The sequence below is a fragment of the Lindgomyces ingoldianus genome (genome assembly GCF_010093535.1).
Source record: "Lindgomyces ingoldianus strain ATCC 200398 unplaced genomic scaffold BDR25scaffold_6, whole genome shotgun sequence".
Lineage (NCBI taxonomy): Eukaryota > Fungi > Ascomycota > Dothideomycetes > Pleosporales > Lindgomycetaceae > Lindgomyces > Lindgomyces ingoldianus.
Genome location: NW_022985167.1, coordinates 1,588,755 through 1,605,513, shown reverse-complemented (window position 1 = coordinate 1,605,513; position 16,759 = coordinate 1,588,755). Strand labels below are relative to the sequence as shown.

General features: G+C 50.4%; 7 protein-coding genes across 7 annotated transcripts; 2 read left to right on the top strand and 5 right to left on the bottom strand.

Moving 5' to 3' along the window:
* Nucleotides 1-790: 790 nt before the first annotated feature.
* Nucleotides 791-2,181, bottom strand: BDR25DRAFT_112980 (uncharacterized protein). The gene is made up of 3 exons (XM_033683606.1): nucleotides 1,833-2,181; nucleotides 1,588-1,715; nucleotides 791-1,486 (listed from the first exon to the last, which is right to left on the bottom strand). The coding sequence occupies exons 1-3, from the start codon at nucleotides 2,087-2,089 to the stop codon at nucleotides 1,014-1,016; spliced, it is 858 nt and encodes a 285-aa protein (XP_033551758.1). The 5' UTR covers nucleotides 2,090-2,181; the 3' UTR covers nucleotides 791-1,013.
* Nucleotides 2,182-3,148: 967 nt separating this feature from the next.
* On the bottom strand, nucleotides 3,149-3,561 carry BDR25DRAFT_311315 (uncharacterized protein; the record flags this gene model as incomplete). Its single annotated transcript, XM_033691225.1, has 3 exons — nucleotides 3,149-3,351; nucleotides 3,395-3,454; nucleotides 3,513-3,561. 3 exons carry the CDS (start codon nucleotides 3,559-3,561, stop codon nucleotides 3,149-3,151), a joined length of 312 nt encoding a protein of 103 aa, XP_033551757.1.
* A 1,610-nt stretch (nucleotides 3,562-5,171) lies between these two features.
* On the bottom strand, nucleotides 5,172-6,269 carry BDR25DRAFT_215241 (uncharacterized protein; the record flags this gene model as incomplete). Its single annotated transcript, XM_033684833.1, has 3 exons — nucleotides 5,172-6,001; nucleotides 6,051-6,156; nucleotides 6,189-6,269. 3 exons carry the CDS (start codon nucleotides 6,267-6,269, stop codon nucleotides 5,172-5,174), a joined length of 1,017 nt encoding a protein of 338 aa, XP_033551756.1.
* Nucleotides 6,270-7,625: 1,356 nt separating this feature from the next.
* BDR25DRAFT_280557 (NAD(P)-binding protein) lies at nucleotides 7,626-9,129 on the bottom strand (the record flags this gene model as incomplete). The annotated part of the gene is made up of 2 exons (XM_033687820.1): nucleotides 8,819-9,129; nucleotides 7,626-8,768 (listed from the first exon to the last, which is right to left on the bottom strand). Exons 1-2 carry the CDS (start codon nucleotides 8,878-8,880, stop codon nucleotides 7,628-7,630), a joined length of 1,203 nt encoding a protein of 400 aa, XP_033551755.1. The 5' UTR covers nucleotides 8,881-9,129.
* Nucleotides 9,130-9,810: 681 nt separating this feature from the next.
* On the top strand, nucleotides 9,811-11,051 carry BDR25DRAFT_214372 (uncharacterized protein; the record flags this gene model as incomplete). The annotated part of the gene is made up of 4 exons (XM_033684790.1): nucleotides 9,811-10,267; nucleotides 10,327-10,598; nucleotides 10,665-10,719; nucleotides 10,762-11,051. The coding sequence occupies 4 exons, from the start codon at nucleotides 9,811-9,813 to the stop codon at nucleotides 11,049-11,051; spliced, it is 1,074 nt and encodes a 357-aa protein (XP_033551754.1).
* An 878-nt stretch (nucleotides 11,052-11,929) lies between these two features.
* On the bottom strand, nucleotides 11,930-13,100 carry BDR25DRAFT_301499 (uncharacterized protein). Its single transcript, XM_033689592.1, has one exon. It carries the CDS (start codon nucleotides 13,009-13,011, stop codon nucleotides 12,121-12,123), a length of 891 nt encoding a protein of 296 aa, XP_033551753.1. The 5' UTR covers nucleotides 13,012-13,100; the 3' UTR covers nucleotides 11,930-12,120.
* Nucleotides 13,101-15,525: 2,425 nt separating this feature from the next.
* Nucleotides 15,526-16,564, top strand: BDR25DRAFT_332204 (uncharacterized protein; the record flags this gene model as incomplete). The annotated part of the gene is made up of 2 exons (XM_033692726.1): nucleotides 15,526-16,399; nucleotides 16,447-16,564. Exons 1-2 carry the CDS (start codon nucleotides 15,570-15,572, stop codon nucleotides 16,562-16,564), a joined length of 948 nt encoding a protein of 315 aa, XP_033551752.1. The 5' UTR covers nucleotides 15,526-15,569.
* Between the last annotated feature and the right edge of the window lie 195 nt (nucleotides 16,565-16,759).

The window sequence follows — 16,759 nt, the reverse complement described above, 5'->3', positions numbered from 1 at the left end:
AGTACCCGAGGCTCCTTCAGGCATGAAACTAATCCTACTCGAGTAGTTTCGAGTGCCAAGAGGGTGAAAGGGTAGCGAAAGAGGTAGCGAAGCGAGCGTTCCACGCTCAATGTAGTTACGCAGACTATAATAAAAGAAAGGTCAAAAAATGGAGCGTCTAAAGCTAAGTTAAGCGCATTACTCAAAATTTAGGCGGGACGGCGTTAATAGAGAACTCCATGCAAGCTCGCTTGTCAACTGTTAACTGGGTTCAAGTGACCAGTACTGCTTCGCCAAGGATTAACTGTGGGTGCCTATAAGCCCACAAACAACCTACGCCCCCATATGAAACATTGGTTCCTATAGGAAAAGCGAATCAGGCTACAGGGAGGCAGTTAATGGGACAGGGCTTTCAGCTATCCTCCGTTCAAGCTCCCAAAGTAGTTGCTTTTAAACCATCTAATTGGCAGTCATACTGCCGTCTACAGTCAACTCTATTCCCGCTACCCACGCTGCATCAACACTCGCCAAGTAGACATCAGCTCTTGAGATATCTATCGGCTTGCTAACGCTTTGCATTAGTATCCATGACGCTAAATCCACCTAGCTTGCACGACGCGACATACCACTAAATGCAGATCCTAGGCTAAGGCTTTATGTGACTAGCCATATAGTTAGCTAGATGCCTGATCTCGGAATTAATCCTTCGGGGGTTACAGCGAAAGCAGCCTCCGTTCACATATATGCCTCATTGTCTAGCCCTCCAATCCGACGGAGAAGGTACCCTGATAGACAGGAATATTCTTGGCACTGGTGCTCCAAAAGACAACAAAATGTCTTGTTCATTGCGCCGAATAGCCTGTGGCTTCGCGTCCACTAACGGAACGTGAATATCAAGGCAGTGGTAACAGGAAACTTCTACGCAACCTACGAGCAAATGCCAGTATATTCCACTACCCAGACCCAGGCCCTCATTCCCCAAAATTGGCTATTAGGCTTAGTAATCCCGACTTCTCAATCGCTCCTCCCCAACCCTACCGCGGATCCCCACTAAAAGCCGGCCGAACACTAATTGCCCTCACCTTCGTCCCAAACCCCTTACAAACCCCTCTCTCATCTGGACTGACCCTCTCCACTGGCTCCCCTGTGCACGCCTCATCTCCCCACCCCAGCACTTCCCATGCACCATCTGCCAAAAGCTTAAAACTCTCGAACTGGTAATGATACTGTGGGAAATAAATAACGGGGACGTAGCAATTGATAGGGCCGTCGAAGGTCCAGACCGAGGACGAGGAGTTGCTACAGGTGCCGATCCAGGCACAGTAGTCGGAGCCGGGAGCCTCTCCCGGGGTGTCGGGACAGTGGGCTGTGCCACCGAAAGAGTAGGTGAAGGAAGAGGGGATTGGGTAGGGGTTGGGGTTCGGAGATAAAGGGTTGGTAGTTGGAGCAGTGGGGGCACCGGCGAGGTTGGAGAGGAGGTGGCCCGAGTAGAGAGAGATGTGCTCGTCTGGACGCATGTGAAGGTTAGGCCTTGGGGATTGTGGGGAGGTGCGAGGAGCTGAGAGAAACGTAGGGAAAGGGTTGAAGGAGAGTGTGGGGCTAAGATACCAAGATTCAGCGTCCCTACCCAGGAAGAAACATTCTTCTTAGACTGGTACGTTGTTCTACAATTGCAATTCAATGTGGCACCTCCGTTTATCAAATTGCATGAATTGCACGATCGGTCGAATCGCCCGCTATAGCTCACTCATATTAGCAATCCATCTATAATCAACCGATCACGTTGAAACTAATTCTGTCCCTCCCAACTCCTCAAATGACAACGGCTCTTTCCGAGCAAAATTCGAACTTACTCATTCTTCCACTTCAACTCCCCATCATCATTCTCTACTTTGTTTGCCATATATACTGCGCTCTTTACCCTCGTTGTCGCGTCCTCGCCCGTCAAACACTCGCCGATAAACCAGTTTTGTCGAAATTCGGTATTGATGCATTGGCTGCTTATCGTGGATAAGTAAGATACAGATCGTATGGAGGCCGATCCAGCTGGAGCAGCAGAGGCCCACGAGATGTGGAGCCCCAAGAGGGAGAAAAAAGCTGAAGGAAGCATGTCGCGCAAAGAGATGAGTGTGCGTGTAAGGAGCCTTGACTTATCTCGTTTGGTGCAACAGATTTCGCCAGCGACGCATGCCTACTTTAAGTATCTCTCAATCCTCCCCATATCTTGCGTGAAATGCACATGCTACTTAAAATTAATCCATTTATTGCAACCATATCAGCGACCCATGGCCTGAGGATTGTAAAATTCCAATTCTTTTCCTCAGGCGGGCAGTTCTGAAATTCAAACCAGTCCTCTGTGCTACACAAAAATCCTCACCATTGGCTATGTTCGAGTGTGGAGGATTCAACCTGCTATTGGAGGTAAGCAACAAACATTTTAGCCGCGATGTCACGTGTGGATCGTGGGACGAGGTCCCACAATTTAGATTAACGGGATTAGGAGAGGAATGGTACTTTGTTGGGGTAACTTAAAATGACAAATCCGTGTCGATGTCGTGTTGCGGCGCGATTTTTATGTGACGGACAGAGAGCACAATTGAGAGGATAGGCTGTAGCGGGCTGGATACGGTATGGCAGTGCTGGCTTTGAAGTGAGTCTGAATGAGCGAATGGGGTATGCCAGCCAAATTCGAATTCGGATGCGTGCATATAAGGATTAAAAAGCACTCCACACCACGCCATTGAGTGAATAACACGTTGATGCGCTTTCAGCCTTTCAAATAATCGCATAGCTAGGTAGGCAAACGCTCCAAACTCCTGGCCTTTCGAACAAGCGGTGGACTGTAAGGAAACTCAGCCAGAGTTGGCTGAGGCGTTCGTGGTACTAGGGAATGGATGGTGGAAAAGAGGGGGTGGGTGAAAGTAAAAGTTCCAACCTTCGAACAGAATCCAAATTCCAAGCTTCCACGATCCAAAATAAACCAGCTGCTAATAATGTGTGAATCGTCCAGATTTCCCGGATATAAAGCGCCGACTCCATCAGAATGTTCGTTAAGGCCTTTAGTTCCAAATGTCCAAGATAACTCCCATCCAATGAAATGCGTTAAAAATACAGATATGGGTCGCCCAAAAAGAAATGCAACGCGCACGATAGTGGTGTGCAGGTAATGTTAAGCTCCGCTGTAGGCCCGGCCATATGCGTAATATGTCGTCGCAGAAGCACTCAGAGCGTCAAGGGCCAGCTTCGCAGCTTCTTCGCGGCAGTGTTCAATATATCGGACATCTCGCCATAGGACTGCGCGATATTCGCGGCCTTGAACCCATACGCTGCTAGACCATGCTGTCCGTTTGCCTGGGCCGAAGATCAGAGGGACTGTATTGATGAAGTACTTTTAAACGAAACATCGCAGACTAACCTCGAGGATCGGAGAAGTCCTGCCATTGCGGCTGCTCGATGGAATTTTCGGTACAGAAATCTGGAGAGATAGGTTTTAGCAATTTCGTAACGCAGTGAAGGTGCAGGTGCAGGCATACCTCGAAGTTGCTGAGTGTAGGATGCAGAGCTCGGCCTGCTTGAAGCCATTGGAGCGATATAAAAGTAATATGTGGTTTCCTAGGGTCTTTGCCTTGAGGGCAGGTTGCACTTCGAAGCTGAGTTAAGATGACTCTACGTCGGACTAAGGAAAACAGCTAGGGCTCTACTCCCAGAGTTAGAGGCCAACCCATATAAGTTTTCTGCCCTGCAAGAGCCTCACATGCTCGATGGAACAGCAAATGCCGAACAGAGACGTAGCCTCGCCGTCACCATGTCATATGCAGGCAGTATTGCTGCGTGTAACGTCATGTTCCTTGGGGTGACTTAATTGAGTGGGCCACGTTGACGATGGCGATTACTTGAAACCCTGATTCGTTGATTAGTCGCGGTGAGGCATAAAACACAGTGCGAAATGGGACCTGTCAATCGGCGTGGCTGAGGGAAAATGAAGGACGAATGTGTTGCTATACTATGGAGTTCGCGCCCCCAACAGTGGGCTTGAGGGGCCAATGTCGTTGAAGGGTCCAGGCCGCTGGGACCGATTTACTCATTCGGGGCTATTTCGAGGAGGTTGAGGGATGTGTTGGCAAGGAGGACCAACTAGGTTTCTAGCAGGGCCAGCAAATTCCTGCAGAGAGGTGCCAGATGTGTCGTGCAGCTAGTGGACCAGCATGCCGTTCCCCGACCCACCATCGAAGGACCGCACCCCGCCTCGTGCCGTGCCGTTTCCGAACCATCTTATGACGGACCTTAACGTTAACGCTTTGTCAACTGTTCGTTCGCTTAACCCAGCTTGAGAGTGCCATGTGTTGTCCGGAACCCAGGCCGGACGAGATGAACGCAGTCAGCTCTGCAAGTCAAGCAGAAAAGAAATACTTCTTGATGCCCATCTTCGCGCGAGGTTCCGAATACGACGAGGCACAGCCCCCTTTCCGAGAATCATGGGAATCCTGCCCACGTGCAGGACCCGCAGTCCAGTTGCGTTCCTAGATCCAGGTCCCGCCTCATACGAATGCTAGGGCCATCCGTTCGCTCTCTGAGTTAAACATTCGCGGGAGTGCTTCGGGCCGTTGTGACATCTCAGTCACGGGTAGAGGCCTGAAGCGCAACGCGAAGTCAACTGAAGGATAAGGAGCTCAAGCTCGCCGCCATCTCGACAGCAGGACATCAGCACGTGAGGGCAGGGCCTGATCCTTACATTTGTTTGTTGTGTTGTTCTCTTCGATGCGTTGGCCACGAACATCTTGGAAAAGTTGCAGGATCGATGGCGTTGAAGGGCGTCTGTGACGTGGTCCTTCGAGGTGCAGCTTGCTGTGCCCCGCTTTGCAGCCTGCGTTCGAGCCAAGCCAAACTCAGCGACGCACGTGTTCCGGCGCAAGACATTCAACAGGGCCAGCTTTCTTCCTCAGCTCGAAAAAGGACTGCCAAGTCGACTTTCGATTGAGTGAACGGACCGATGACGACTCGTAAATACGTACTGCAGCTCACAAACAAGGGGGGGGAATATGATGTTGATTCCAAAGATGCAGCGCTTTTGATAACAGCCAAGATGCTAAATGGAGTTCCAGACAGACAAAGCCCCCACCTGGTGATGAGAAAGAAGGGGATAATTATTTACAAGAAGCTCTGGAAATCCAGTTGCGATACCGTAGAGACGCCTACTGGCACTGCGAGTAATACGGGTTCAAAACACTGCACGTCGATCCTGAAGCACACGTCGTGCAGCCCGTGTACCCATTCCCACCACACTGGCCATACTTCGCGATAGCAGCGCATCCTCCAGTGTTTCCGCCATTGCCGCTCGAGCTCGAAGTCGTGGGCTTCACAGCTGTAGCGAGGGTGGAAGACACAGCGACCTTGGTGGCCGAAGGCTGTGCTCCTCCTGTTGCAGTGACGACTGAGCCAGCCTTCCCAGCAATAGCCTCTGTTCCACCAGATATGACAGCTGGGCCAGGGGCAACGTATGTGCTAAGAGGCTGGTAGATGTTGATCTGAATTCCTGGGTCTGCCGCTTTGTAGGCACCGGGGAAAGACACTCCTGAAGGTGTCGATGAACCACTACCAGTAACAGTGATTTGATAGCAAGTAATATAGAATTGGGCTCCTCCTGCCGATGAGGCAGCGTGGAGAGCGATAGCTTCCGCACGAAGGAGATAGTCGCCGGGGGCAAGATTAGTGGGAATCTTGACATCCATCTTTCCGCAGTTGAGGTTAAGATCCTTCGTTCCCCAATAGTCGTCCGAGCCCTGCGATGTCGAAGAAGCCTTCCCCCAGGTATCCTCAAAGACTTTGAAAAAACTGCTTGATCCGTCGGCGGTTGATGCATCACTAACTTTGCTCATGTAGACGAGGACGGGTCCGTAATGCGCTCCACCGATGGCTTCGTTCGCACATGACCGGTCACCTGGCTGTTGATGCATTTCGATAGTGACAGTGTCGCCCGGTGCTACGCTGCATTTTGATGCCGCGACGCCTTGGTTGATGTTGCCTTTTCCTAGAATTAGCAGAATTACTTGAGGGAAATTGCTGGGACTGACATCGGATATTGTTGCTTGTCACGTCTTGAACGGGATTGTTACTCGTCGGAAGTCTCGCACAGGTGCCACCGTGGAGGAGTGTCAGTGCTATAGGCCGGCAATCGTGCTGGGAGTACTTATCATGTCCTTGCCATTGACCCAAAGATCTTGAAATGTAGCATGGCTAGCCACACTCTGTGCCAAAGCCGCTACACTAGTGAGAATAATTACACTCTTCATGGCGGGATATGAACTGAAATAGCCAAGAAACTTGAATTCGGTAAGAAAGCTGTAGGATCCACCTCTCAACCATGGGAACCGGTCTGCGAGCTTTATATCCCCAGGCCATAACTAAAGGTGAAGGCATAAAATTCCACCGTGTGCCAGGTCTAGCTGCCCAGATGTTCCGGATCTAGAGGGGCAAATCTCAAAGGGGGGCCGCTAAAACGTGATGTTTGGTTGAAACGACTTCGCATGACCTCAAAATAAATTAAGAAACGAAAGCTTGTCGTGGATATGGACCGGGATGCTCTTCCCCACAAACGGTCCTGCGGGCCAAGCGGGAAATTTCCCGGCTGTGAAACATGTCATTCGATTGGCGCGAACGGTATTCGTGCCTGAAGACAGACATCGTGATTTAGCAGGTGGCGCTGCGTGTGCGATTTCGCTTGCATTTCGGTCATGCCAGAAAGGAAAATATTTGATATTCCAGGATATAACACGGTGCTGCCTAGACTGATGGGGGAAAGCGACCACCGGATAAAAAGTCTCTCGTCGACCTCGATTGAGACCGAACCGGAAGCATCGTTCAACCATGTGTATACGTGGCGCCTGAAAATATTGGAATATTCGCGTGAAAGGAGATCTTCGACAGATTAATCGAGAATTGAATCACGTAGTCGAATAGACGAAATTCCGTGCAACTGGTGGAATTCACTGGTGAAGTGCAACACTACAGAATTGCAGTACGTGGTCTGTGTGTTGGAGGTAGTGGTGGTACAATATGTTCTTTCCTGGTTTCGATCCACCATGTACCGAACTACCAGGCTTGTGGCGTCGTTGCAAATTGGGGGACAATCTGTTTATATTGTGGTTGATTTGAGTTAACGACGCCATGTCGCAGGTGCCGGGGTTCTCCAGGTTTCGACCTCGGCATGGGCCGTTGGCTACGGCGGACTGTTGGCGGAACATTCAGCCTGAATTCCGTCCATCACAAAAGTAAGTTGAACATGACGAATTGGGGATTCTGCAAAGGTCTTGCTAACAGCGCTTTGGATGGATGTACCCACCACTGACACATTAAGCTGCAATGGGAGATATTGGCTGCGAGGCTATGTTGTTTTATGGTAAGACACACGAGGGAGAATCGAGTTGTAGCCGAAAATGAGGAAAATTCTAGGGTGCAAAAGCCAGTGAGCCGTACGATACAAGATGGCAGCGGATCGTGAACAGAAATAGATGATGCCGCACAGAATACCACGAGGCTTACATGGCGGGAAATGGATTATCTGCAGGGCACTATGTAGTCGCTAAGACGACATCTGTCCGGAAGAAGTCGTGCAGGTACCTCTTCAAAACCTATCAAGGTAAGAGGCTGCTCATAGCTGCACGGGGAACTGTGTCGTCTCAATCTTCTCTGGATAATGGAGTCCACCCTGCTTTCTCACCTCGTCCATTACCTCCATGATGAGAATGCTCTCTGCAAGTCCCTCGTACTTGCCCTCTTTCCTTCCCTCAACCAAGGCAGTGGCCGCCTCGTCTGCTTCCCAGAACATACCGTGGCCTTCGCCTTCGGAGTTTTTGCCTCCAGCGAATCCGTTATACCAACCACTGCCCTTGCCAGGGCCTGGCTGTAGCCAACTCTTGTCCTCGATAGTTCCATCACTGAGGATGAGCTTTGTTCTCGTTGGTCTGAACGCAGGGGGGAAGACTTGAATCTCTCCTTTCGGGCCCTGAATGCGGATACCCGGCGTGTCTCCATTGCCACCAGGCGCTGTGGCGACGCGGAGAGAGGTGGTGGCGACGGCATGAGCGTCTCCGCCTGCTTCGGCAGAACGTGGGAAGCTCAGCACAATAGTAGTGGTCTCATCAGCCGCTTTTGTGGCATCATAGGACTTCATCACTGCCAGCACCGCTGGCGGTTTCCTCGCATTTTCGGGCTGAGTGTGGTAGAGTGTCTGGAAGACCCACGTAAGGCTGTAGATGCCGAGATCGAGCAGCGCACCTCCCGCGAGGTCCGGATTTACCATTCGGTGCTTCCCGTCGCTCCATGTTGCTTCCGGATTTGACGCCATGCTGTTGTCGGCAAGCACGCGGGCCACGGGGCCAATCCGTCCTGAGGTAATGACATCACGCACATATATCGACAGAGGGAAATACCGGGTCCAGACTGCCTCCATTAGGAAGAGGTCCTTCTCTTTGGCCTTGTCTGCCAGAGCCTTTGCTTGGGCGGCGTTGACGGTGAAGGCCTTCTCACACAGTACGTTCTTGCCTGCCTCGAGACACAGCATAGCATTCTGGTAATGGTGCGAATGCGGCGTGGCAACATATACAATGTCGATGTTAGGATCCTTCACCAGCTCATCGTAGGAGCCATATGCCTGCGCATCAGCCGGGCAGCCACAGTCCTTGAGGAATTGCTCAGCACGGGACTTGGACGAGGACGAAGCAGCCGCAACAACGGCATGCTTGACATGCGCGACACCGCGGGTCTTCGGGTCGACGAGGAGGTCTTTCGTACTGCCAACTGTCAGTTTATAATAATGACGGCACGTACAGCGGGCAGTTACAAGGTAACGGCAATGGCGCCGGTCGCAAGGATGCCCCAGCGAATCGTCTTCGGGGAAGACATTGTTGCTGCTGAAGAAGGATCTCAACTTGAGCGGGGAAGGCGTAAGAGATATTTGACCTTTCTCTCCACAGATGCCTGACATAAGGTTGCGTCGCAGCGGCCCGTGATGTCTTCACTTCATCCAATGCAACCACAAGAACTACCGATGTCGGCCGAATTTGCCCCGATTGCACCCCACTTTCGGCCAATCCATAGGAACCCCATGGTAGAAGGGCAAAGTGGAGGTTGCAAGAAGCGTGAAGAGATGCGTCAACCACTGAGAGTGAGGAGTGATGGGCGCCGGCTCCTGCGGGGGTTCCTGAGGTCATCCAGTGAACACTGTTGCCAAGCCGCTCGAAAGAGGAGACTTTCGCCGACCATTACCTTCTTACTTTGCACGCACATTCATCGCATCCACCTCACGTTTGTCTCTCCTTCCACTCTTGCTTTTTAAGCTTGGTCGCGAGTGCATTGCTAAGGCTTAATTAACCATAAATTTAAGCACCACTAGATCTGAACTGCCACTCCCCCTCTCATTGGTACACGATATTGACATGCATATCATCACGACTCAGCCAAGTCGATCTCTGCACAGCCTCATCGAGTCGTCGCTAATCTTCCCTTTCAAGCACTTCTCTTGGTTCAGGAAGGCGGATGCATCTCTCAAAATGCTCCTCAGATCAACCCAGCCTAGTCCCGCAACATCCTTCTGTTTCTTGCTCAACGCTGCGGGCGCTTGGAATAGCGAAACCCCTTTTCAGCATTCCTGAAGGATGGGAGCCAATCTATCTGACTGTCTCGGCACCGATTGTGGTCCCTCGCCACTAATGAGGTGCTCTCGGGGCTTAGAGTATATCTGCGCGCCCATCTTCATGGATCTCGTGAATTCACATAAGCTCCCCTTCTTTTGGCACGGTCTTTTTTTCAGGAGATACTGGCAGTATCAGAAACATGCGGACTTTGTTTCTTCTCTGTGCTGTGCTTCCCACCCGGTTAAGTTTGGCAGAAACAAGCGAAACGGAGGCTCGAAACCGGATATGGTACCCCGCCGTACAATCTCCAATACAAATGATCTTGAGCGGTTCTCTCGATATCGACCCTTGGCACCCGTCAATAGTCCCAAACATTGGTATCTATGACATTGATCTCTTCGACAACTCCAACGACACCATCCGCCTACTTCACAGGCTCGGGAAGAAGGTAGTGTGTTACTTCAGTGCCGGTACGGCAGAGGATTGGAGGCCAGACTTTGGGAATTTCACAGAAAGCGATATGGGCGCAAACCTTCCGCTGTGGCCAGGGGAAAGATATCTCAATATTCGGAGCAAGAATGTCTGGAAGATCATGGCCAGGCGTCTGCTCCTGGCAAAGCAGAAAGGGTGCGATGCAGTTGATCCTGATAACATTGGTAAAGGCTATTCGCCTTGACACATTCACCGTGACCTGATACTGATCTTCATAACATAGACGTCTACTCCAACCTCAATGGGGGTGGCGTCAAACCCCCTATCACCGAGCGCGATGCCATCCGCTACTTACGCCAACTCTCTAGCTTCTCGCATCGTCTAGGAATGTCCATTGGCCTAAAGAACTCGCTCGAGATTCTCCCCTTCGTTACCAACAATGTTGAATTTGCAGTTAATGAAGAATGTGTGCTGAACTCTACCTGCGGCAAGTACTCTAAATTCACAAGTCCTAGCCGCGGCAGCATCGGCAAAGCAGTCTTTCATGTCGAGTACGTAAACTATACCGACCCAAATGCCAAAGACACCGGGCCTGTGGCGAGGCTGGCTAGAGAAGATCAGGAACGGCCACGGCCCAGTTCAACTTCGTGGAATATCACGGCGTTTGCATTCCCTGGTCTAACGAACGACACGCTGCGCAGAAAACTCTGTTTACAAGATGTCCCGGGTTCTGACAAATTAAAACTCAGCACTTTCATCAAGACTCTAGACCTTAATGGATGGATCATGTGGTGTGATGGCCGTGTAGAAATCACCAAGACCAAAGCAGTCGAAGTGCCCGAGGTTCCGCCAGCCGGAAATGGAACAGAGCCAGTAGACAGCGAGACTGAGCTGGAGAAACAGTTAGATGCCGATTTACAGGGTGTTGTGTTTCCAACGCCGACGGGTGCGATCAAGGATAGGAGACCCGGGCCTAGGTATTTAAGGGGTGTGCACAAAGCGTTGTAATAAAGTAACAGCAGTGGAAATACCACGCACAGATCTTATTAACTATTCCGAATCCACAAAGCCTTCTACATGACCTACGTCAACTGTCCTCGTTCCATGTCTGCCAAGCATCCCAGCTACCTTCCGTTCCGTATTATCTCAACTCCCTCCTGCCTACGCGTCTCCACCCTCACCCAAAGCCCCGCCTTCACCCTCCTCAAAAGGCGAATCCCTCCTCCCCTCCTCCAACGTCTTCCTCGCCGTCTCCAGGCTCAGCGAAACCAAAACAGGAACCATATTCTCCTCATAAGCCCTCCTCATCTCCCTCCACTCCTCTATCGATGTTTCAATAAAGTCCAGCGCCAACAACGTATCCACAGTTCATGGGCCCGACTCCTCGATTACATCGCGGAAAGCGTGCGCAAGTACGAAGAGCTCTGTGAAATGGGTGAGGGCGAGAATGTAAGCATCTGATATAGCTTGGATTTGGAGGTGTGAGGGAGGCGCGTGTTTGGAGGTTAGTAGGGCTTTGTTTGTGTGGGTGGAGCCGATGTTATCGGCGTTCACGTCGGTGTTTGTGGTTTTGGATTTCTTAAGGAAGTCTTCGAAGTATGTGATTTGCGCGTGAATGGTTTCAACTCCGTGGTTGAAGCCCTTGAAGGTGGTGATAGTGTTTTGCATGGTCTAGGTGTTGGTTGAGCGAAGGGGGGCTTGTGACATGGCGTGAACTTGGCGGAAATTTGGAACAAGGTTTATAAGGTGTGGTTGATGAGGAGTTTCAATCGGATTCTAGATGAAGCAGTATGTCTTGCTTGGGTAAATTGAATGGAAGAAAGGGAATGGGTGAAGGCACGTTGTGTAAGGCTTCGTGGAGGTGAAGAGAAATCATTCCGTGGTATGTACAATATCATCCGCGTTGTCTTGCACTGACACTAAAGAACTCCGAATCAATAGCGGAATGGGCGCCAGAGTAGCTGAAAAGTAGACGGTGATTCAGAACTAGGTAAAACCATGCAAAACCACCATAAGACGAGCTAACGCAAATGATACAAATATACATGCCTACTACATGCATCTTCTTGAGGCTTTGTCAGTTGTAGAACACCAAGCACCTCACCTCAATCGACTGCCTCCCAGGTGCATTTTCTGGTGTGTTGGGATCCATGAACGCCGTATGCGGCGTCCTCAATGCCAAACCAGGCACGCCCTTGTCCATTCCCTCTCCCCTGGAATCAAAGCACTTGAGCAACATAACCTCCTCTGGCGTCATATCCTTCATATAATAAAACAGATGGCTCTCACTTGGCGCAACACTCAAAGTCTCGCCCCGAACCTCATATCCATCCGTAGCGTCGTGGGAATTCGGATCCGGGAGTTTCTCCTTCCCGCGATCATCATCATCGCAATCGAAACTATCGCGCTTCGGATACAAGAGGTCCACAGGGATAAAATCCTCGGGTTTCGTAGACCGCCAATCGATCACTGCAAGTGGGAAATCTGAGGCCGGATTCTCAATTGGCCGCCAGACATTAATGATTTGATATCTACCCTTCAGCAGTGCGTCCGCTTGGTCTCCAGGTACATGTCGTCGAACCCTGGCTTCCGCGGCGCCAGGTGTTTGGTCAACGTGGACTTGCTGAACCGGCTGCCGAGGGAAATTCTTCATTCTTCGACGTATCGTATGATCAAATATCACGACTTTCTTGACACCGGCCAGCTTCTCACGTAGCAGCTTCTCAACTTCGCAGTAGTATCCGTTTCGCACTGCGGCATCGTCTGTGAAGAGTTTCTCCGTAGCCGGGTATTCATACACCGCGAATCCGGAGTTGTCAGTAGAAAACTCGCCTTCTCTGCCCCGCAGGTTTTGCACGCTTCGAACGTGAGAGAGTTGGGTGAATGAGGTGCCGGGGCCGTCGACTTTGTTCCAGGGTTTCCCTTGGTAGGAGTTAGTGTCGATATGCTTGAAGGTTGCGGTAGTCATATTTGCGATAGGTGAATGAGTGTGAGGAAGAGTATGGTGGGAGATTGGAATGGTGATACGATGGTGAGTTTTCATGTACCGAACCTTGAAAGAACTGGAGGGTTGATTTATAATTTGAGGTGACGCCATCCAGATTGGCCCGAGTTAGGACGGCAAGCTGGCGGGGTCGGCTATCGGCCAAGGTTACCAATCTGATCATACCTGTAAGCGCGCAAAACATTATTGGGATTCATCTAGCTATTTACGGTTCAAATAGTCACTTAGGAGGCATTTACGTTCAGCGTCGTGTACCTGCAGCCCTTATTACTTCTGCAATGTGCTCAGCAATGCATACCCAAGGAAGCAATATAGACTTATACCCCCATATCCTATTCCATCCAGATCCTTCCTTACCCCTAACATCGCCAACGCCAACGCCAACATCCAGATTTCGCCTGGCTAAAGTAATCAATCTCAACTTCTCTAGCCCAAGTGAAACTACTCCGTTCACTACAGCTCCTGCTCCCATCTATACCACCGAAATGTTAAGCCGCAAATCAAATTCCCCTTAACCTCTATCAAGCAGCTCGCAACTTCTAAACTGCAGTCTCATACAGTCTCAACACAGCCTCTTGCTCCCTAACACATACTATAAAAGCTTCTACACACAACACCCCCGACCTCACTATCTACAAGGGGTTCATAACCATATCTTACTCTGCCATCAATTTCCCAAATCCAAGCTTCGCAGATTGGAAAAAGGGAGGTTAGCGGAGTTTAAGAACGGGGGCGACAGTTGAGGGTCTAGTTGAGGTACGGCAGAAGAAGCATGGGGCGGAACATTGGTTTTGCATAAACATGGGTCGCAGCTCTAGGATTAGCTTCAATTGAGATGTTGCCTTCAAAAGGGTGCCCTTGGAATGAAGCTGCGAGAGTGTAGCGTTGCCCACGACTACCAGCAAGATATGGATGTTGCCTGGGCACTTATGTGTAATGGGGTGCCGCATGATTCTCAGGTTTAGTTTTGATGGTTGGGGTTGGAGGAGGGTAAGGCGGTGGTTGCCCGACTGGCCAGATAGGCGAATTTCAGAGGTCCTAACTTATCGGTGGCAGTTAAGAAGGTTGGTCGGCAAGCGAAGTTAGCGAGAGCTTGCATTCTAGTTAGTAAAAGGGATGGCGTCAGCTGAACGAGTTAGGCTGTTACGCGGCTGCCTCCCCGTCAGGTACGGGTGGCCGGTACGGCACCAAAGTGCTTGGATTGATTCCCTGATCGCCGGAATCCTCGCCATTTCAACAACAAGCGGGAAAGTAAATGACTGAGCTGTGGACCTGATTCTTGCGGTTGTGGTCGCGGAACGGTTCACTTGCCAAAGATGAGAGACAATTCAATGATAGAAAGGAGTTTTGTCGGCGACGAAAGTGATGGTGAATTGTATGTTTATTATGACGATTCTGATGATTACGAAGAGGGTAAGTTCAGTGAACTCCATAAGTTCAAAAGTGTGACAATACTGAGTGTAGTGATGGACTCGTAAGGTAGCGATAGCCTGAATGGGTTGCTGGGCGAGAATACAATTGTGTTGACCTGAGTCCAGAGAGCAGCCCTGGATCTCTACGGACGAAGCCATGTGGGGGCGGTGTATGTGTGCAAGGAAAGGATGCACGAACCTAAAGTGAAGCCGTGGTAGGAAAGGACATGGAAATGGACTTAGAATTTGTAACCCTCTGCCTTCCTAGTGCAGTCCGGCGAAATTGGCTCGCTAGTCCAACTCGAGAGGACTGTGCATGGCGAACTAAGGCCAAATGAAAGCAAAACTTCGCAAGCCCTTCTCGCGTATATGTACTGTTCAGAAGCGAAGTAGACCTATCCAGGCACTTAGGTAGCAGAATAGAGCCTGGGTGCTGCTCACTGGCACTTGCCTTGGTGATGTTGAAGGGCGTAGGCGAAGGTAAGTGCTTCCCAGCGGTGGAAGATAAGGTGGGTCGAATGGCAGAAAATTAGCGGATTTAGCATATTGCAAACATCGACGAGATTCTTGGCGCTCTGCCAGATTTGCTCCTCTCCCCTTCAGATTTCTGATGACAACGACGACGCAATGTAAGTCTATAAGGGTCCTATAGTATCGTCTCTCCTATATGTAGAAATCACTCCCTTTGTTTTTAATTAATATTGTATTGTTGCTGAGATTTGAGAGGGCTCGCTTAATAGTCTTGACAAGCGCAAATGCACACAGAATTCTTGGAGTTTTTGCAAAATTTTACACATCTGCTCTTTACAGCAGCATCTTTTTTTAATATAAAATATAGATGTCAATATTATAGAGAGAAGAGCGTATAGAGTTATGGGTATTCTTTTTTATTAAGAAATATATTTGCGTTGCTGAGATATGAAAGAAAATGTGCTGGGTGAAATGCAAGGCTCGTAGAGCGCCAAGAATTCCGTCGATTTTTGCACACACTAAATACGCCCGGCAGCAGTGGCTAGGCACCAAGTGGACAAATCTCATCCCAGTTCCCAGAACCAGAAGATGTCTGCTCCATTTGAATCACTCCTACCTGCCAGTGCCTGCCTACGTAGAATGCAACGGTCCTACGACCACAGCGAGGATGAGCCCCTAGTGGACTCAACCGGCGCTCTGTTCCTGCGTTCAAAGCGCACCGAGCGTATGCAACGAAAACGGGCAACCCGCGACAGGAAACCAAAAGCGAAGGCGTCATTATCAACCCTCCCTACGGAGCTCCTTCTAGAGATCCTGAATTATCTCCAGCCCAGCCATGTCTTTCGCTTCGCCCTCGTGGACAATCGCTTCCGTTCTGTCGTCCTCGCCAACTCCCAGCTTATTGGCCACCAGATCATCAGCCGTCGCTACACCCTCCTTGCCAAGTGTTTTCCTCTCCCTAAGTTCCTCTCCCAAGTCGACCCCTCAATCCAGCCTTTGCTGCTTGATACAAAGCAGCAGAAGAACCTGACTCTTCATACCCAGCCTTACCAGCATATTCACCCACCCAATCCTAGCCTCCTCTGTACTTGCCTTACCTGCGTCTTGACTTGGAACAACTTAGGTCTCATCCTGGACTTTGCCCATTGGCAGTATAACCTCGACGTCGGCGAACCAATCCCCATACTCCCCCGTGGCCAGGCTGTAGAATGGAACCAGTGTCTTATCGAGCGCAACGCGAAGATTGTCCGAAAGGCACTGGACAACTCGCTATGGTATGCTCGCATCCTGGAAACACATTTAGATAGCACTGTGCGGTCGATACGGAGGCACCAGGCAAACAAGGGCAATAAAAGGAAGCACGTGGACATGACGGTTGAGGATGCTGCTAGGGGCACAGACATGTTCCTATCTCGGAGTGGCCCGACCAGTCTCGAATTCCCACATAACCGAGACCTCTATTACATGCTGTGAGTGTACCATGTCTTTTTTGTCCACATCTGCTAATCTTGTCTAGCGAGGCTTACCTACCAAACAGGTGGTGGAGGAAGCAGGAGGAAAGGTGGATATACACCATCGCTGGCCAGCATGATCGAGACCTGGATGTCGTCGTTCGATTCGCACAAAGGTTCTAAAGCTTTCCATAAATTAGAAGAATTGCATCGGCCCAGGTACCTCACTCTGACATTCTCTGCGCTAGCGAGCCCTGCAATGTTGGCCTTGCAGGCCTTATCTTTGCCTCAAGACGCTGGCGTAGTGGTAACGTTTTGTGAACTTCCCGGGCCCCACTGCAGTTCATAGTTTTCAGGAAATCTTCCCGCAATCACAGA